This window comes from Mandrillus leucophaeus, unplaced genomic scaffold (genome assembly GCF_000951045.1).
Source record: "Mandrillus leucophaeus isolate KB7577 unplaced genomic scaffold, Mleu.le_1.0 Scaffold40, whole genome shotgun sequence".
In the NCBI taxonomy this organism is placed as follows: Eukaryota; Metazoa; Chordata; class Mammalia; order Primates; family Cercopithecidae; genus Mandrillus; species Mandrillus leucophaeus.
In genome coordinates this window covers 7,173,863-7,178,344 of record NW_012104254.1, presented here as the reverse complement: position 1 = coordinate 7,178,344, position 4,482 = coordinate 7,173,863, and the positions used below count along the sequence as shown (strand labels likewise).

The 4,482-nt window shown below is 36.2% G+C and overlaps 1 protein-coding gene across 1 annotated transcript in view; it reads left to right on the top strand.

Moving 5' to 3' along the window:
• The window catches only part of HAT1 (histone acetyltransferase 1), an 87,193-nt gene extending 82,912 nt beyond the window's left edge, over positions 1-4,281 (top strand). The window contains exons 10-11 of the mRNA XM_011991919.1: positions 1,200-1,316; positions 3,783-4,281. Of these exons, the coding sequence (XP_011847309.1) occupies positions 1,200-1,316; positions 3,783-3,950 (285 nt within the window). The 3' untranslated portion in view covers positions 3,951-4,281. The remainder of the gene's footprint in view (positions 1-1,199; positions 1,317-3,782) is intronic.
• Positions 4,282-4,482: the final 201 nt, after the last annotated feature.

Below are 4,482 nucleotides of genomic sequence, written 5' to 3'. Positions count from 1 at the left end.
GCTCACTGCAGCCTTAACCTCCTGGGCTCAAATGACTCTCCCACCTGAGCCTCCCGAGTAGCTGGGACTACAGGGGTACGCCACCACACCTGGCTAATTTTTGTAGAGACAGGGTTCCTACAGGCTGTTCTCAAACTGCTAGGCTCAAGCGATCTGCCCACCGTGGCCTCCCAAAATGCTGGGACTACAGGCATGAGCCACCATGTCCAGCCCTATCTGCTTTTTAACTGTCACTGTACTACCAGGTTTCTGACCTTTCTCCTTTTATCACTGTATATGCTTTCTTCAGGTGACCTTAACCAACTTTATGGTTTTAACTCTTACCTATATACTGACATTGCTTAAATCCTTGCCCTTAGACTAGAATTTTCTTCAGATTTTCTATTTTCTGCTGCCTCCTATATCTCTCCTAGGCTGTGAAAACTCACATTTTTGCATCCTTCTCTAAGTCAGTTTTTCCTCTCATATGTTTCTAGAGTCCTTGTCCCCTTGGTCTTCTTACTTGTGCTGTTCCAGTTCATGCCCTCATGGTTTTTTATCTGATGTAATAACTCAGCTTCTTGATTGGTCTCTCTGTACTTCTTTTTGCTACCATTTCTTTGTAGCTGAAAGAGTGACTTATTTAAAACTCAAAATTTGTGCATGTTGCTTACTCTCCTATTTAAAATCTGTCACCAAGGCTGGGGCAGTAGCTTACGCCAGTAATTCTAATACTTTGGGAGGCTGAGGCAGGAGGATTGCTTGAAGCTGGGAGTCGAAGACCAGCCTGGGCAACAAAGTGAGATTCCATTTCTACAAAAAAAAAAAAAAAATAGCCGGGTGTGGTGGCATATGCCTATGGTCCCAGCTGCTCAGGAGGCTGAGGTGGGAGGATGGCTTGAATCTAGGAGGTTGAGGCTGCAGTGAACTATGAACGTGCCACATTAAATTATCCATACCACAATCATTTGTGTTACCCACTAGACTGCTTGAGGGCAACTACTTTTATTGCCTTTCCTCTGGTATCTAGCACAATTCCTTGCTCATGGCAGATATTAAATATATCCTGTGTTCTTTTTTTTTACTTTGAAAATGTATCCTGTGTATATGTATATTTTTTTACTTTTTAAAAAAATGTATTTTTTTTTTACTTTGAAAATATATCCTGTGTCATTATTTTTACTTTGAAAATGTTCACATTTTCTTTTGTTTCATTCTAGCAACATGCTAGAAGGGTTTATGAAATTCTTCGACTACTAGTAACTGACATGAGTGATGCCGAACAATACAGAAGCTATAGACTGGATATTAAAAGAAGACTAATTAGCCCATATAAGGTAGGACTTTCAAGAATCTTAAACACTGTATTCTTTTCACTGTTTAAAACAGAAGAAAAGCTACCAAATGCCAATGTATGAGAGAGTCCAAGTCATTTTGTAAAATTAACTTTTACAAAAGTAGAAATATTCTTCCAGTTATTTATAAAAATTCTCACTCATGGCCAGGCATGGTGGCCCACACCTGTGATCCCAGCACTTTGGGAGGCCAAGGCGGGTGGATCACCTGAGGTCAGGAGTTCAAGACCAGCCCGGCCAACATGGTGAAACCCCGTCTCTACTAAAAATACAAAAATTAGCCAGGCATGGTGGTAGGTGCCTGTAATCCCAGCTACTCGGGAGGCTGAGGCAGGAGAATTGCTTGAACCTGGGAGGCAGAGGTTGCAGTGAGCCAAGATTGCGCCATTGTATTCCAGCTTGGGTGACGAGCAAAACTCCATCTCAAAAAAGAAAAAAATTTGTCATTTAGTTGCAGCTCAGTAGTGAGCTGATTGGCAGAATATTTAATTTATTCAACAGATAATTATTGAGTACAGTTGCTCAATGATGAAATGTTGCTACATTTATATATACTATACCTATAGGGTTATACATCACAACAGCTGGTAACATAAATGACCAAGTTGAATCTGCATTATAATTTGAGAAAGTAAATTAAATAACGATATCAGGTACACGTAGTTTTGGTTTTCCTTTGTAAATTTAAAGAAAATTTAAATTTTATTTGCCATGGATTCTGCTTTATAGAGCCAGTCTTGAATGCTGATGGTTCACTGGCTGACACTACTTGCTGAATCCCAACTTTTCCTTCCTTCATAGCATCTTTTTACTTTGCAGTGCAACTGTATTTCCTAACTTGTCATTGTAATTCTGTTCAACTGTATCATATTCTGAATATAAAAGTAATTATTATTTGCCTATGAGTAAATCATTTTATCTTGAATTCATACGTAGATGTATGAATAGTTCCTCATAGTGTCATTTCATTGCAATTTAATGGTTTTTCTATTTTACAGACCATCATCTGCATATAGCAGGTTGTAATAAATTATAATGGTCTCCTCAAAAATTATCCAAAGTAGCATTTTATTATTTGATGTTATCAATTCAGAAACATCAGAAAATGGGTAGAAATGGTACTTTCCAAAGGTTTTGATCTTTAAGTAATATTTGTTAGCTAGAAAATGTCTTAATGATGAAATTTGGGCACAGAGAACAGTATAAATAGATGGCAACATTTAAGAGTATTAAGATTTTACTAAAGTAAAATAATTTATTGAATGATATATTTTAGATATTAATGTGACATTTTATATAAAATATAACAATTGAAAGAAATTCTGAGTACAAGTAGTAGTCACACAGCTAATGCCAAATAATGGGAATCTCTGTAGTTCGTAAGTACAAGTATTTTCTACTCTTAAAGAATGATAATTCTTTTTTATATTATTATTAAGTACCTTTACCTGTCCAGCCAGTTCACCTGTCTAAAAGGCCAGAACTGGGCTGGGTGTGGTGTCTCACAGCTGTAATCGCAGCACTTTGGGAGGCCAAGGTGGGTGGATCGCTTGGGCCCAGGAGTTTTAGAACAGTATATCCAAAACATGAAAGCTTCATATTTTTTTGCATAATGCCACCCAACCAGGAATCTTGGAGTTATTCTTCATTCTTCCTTCCTCATATCACCCACTATTTTCTCCCCTAAATCTGCCGTCCTCTCCGTCTCTGCTGCTGCTGACTTGATCTAGGCTTTCATCAACTCTGGCTTCAACTACTGCAGTAGCTGCTCAGTCCTCCAGTCCCATCCTAAACATCTCTGACACAGTATTGTTTTGACACAGTGTCCTGCATAAAAGTTGTTACCAGCTCCCTGTTGCAAACTTCTCAGCATAGCGGTATCAGTTAAACAGGGAGGGTTTAGTATGATAATGTATGTCTGGAACTTAATAAAGACTCAAATTCTCATTAATATATTTTTAAAGTATAACAGTTTCCCATTTGTGTTTCTGAAACATTTCTAACAGTTAATGTTAAAATTAGCATGTGGCCCACAAGTACTTCACTGGGTGGAATTTAAAATGTAATTAATTAATGATTGAATAGTAAAATGAAGAATAATAGCACTTAATCTCAGTTGTCTTTCTTTAGCTAATGTCTTGTATTTATTAAACAAATATTTGAGTGTCTATACTGCCCAGAGTTCTTTAAAGTTTTGGAGGGGCTGCTAGTCACATGTCTATATTTACCATCATGGGACACAAATACCAGGTCTTCTTGTTAACTCTTTTTAGAGGGTTTGCAATTCATGGTTAACATTACGTTTAAGCTTCCTTTAAAAAAAAACACAGGGACAAGTTTGGGCGTATTCATAGTATTCTTCATTTTAACATTGGAGACTTAAAATTGTAAGACTATAAGGAAATATATTTGCTTTCTTAATCTAACAAATAATTGTTTGTCACTTAGAAAAAGCAGAGAGATCTTGCTAAGATGAGAAAATGTCTCAGACCAGAAGAACTGACAAACCAGATGAACCAAATAGAAATAAGCATGCAACATGAACAGCTGGAAGAGAGTTTTCAGGAACTAGTGGAAGATTACCGGCGTGTTATTGAGCGACTCGCTCAAGAGTAAAGATTATACTGTTCCGTACAGGAAGCTTGCAAATTTTCTGTACAATGTGCTGTGAAAAATCTGATGACTTTAATTTTAAAATCTTGTGACATTTTGCTTATACTAAAAGTTATCTATCTTTAGTTGAATATTTTCTTTTGCAGAGATTGTATATTTTAAAATACTGTTTAGAGTTTATGAGCATATATTGCATTTAAAAAAAGATATAGCTTCTGAAATACTACTGCAATTGCTTCCCTTCTTAAACAGTATAATAAATGCTTAGTTGTGATATGTTAATGTGTGATATGATTCTTAAATAGTTACAATAAACCTCATTCTTAAATATTTATCATTCCTTCCACACTTTGCTTCTAAGATTTTACATCTGACACCTTTAAAACATTTCTTTAAGGTTATCCTGGTAATTTTATTTTTTCAATATGATTTTTCTTTCTTTTTTAACTTTCAGGTTCAGGGATACATGTGGAAGTTTGTTACATAGGTAAACTAGTGTCCCGGGGGTTTCTTATACAGATTATTTCAACACCCA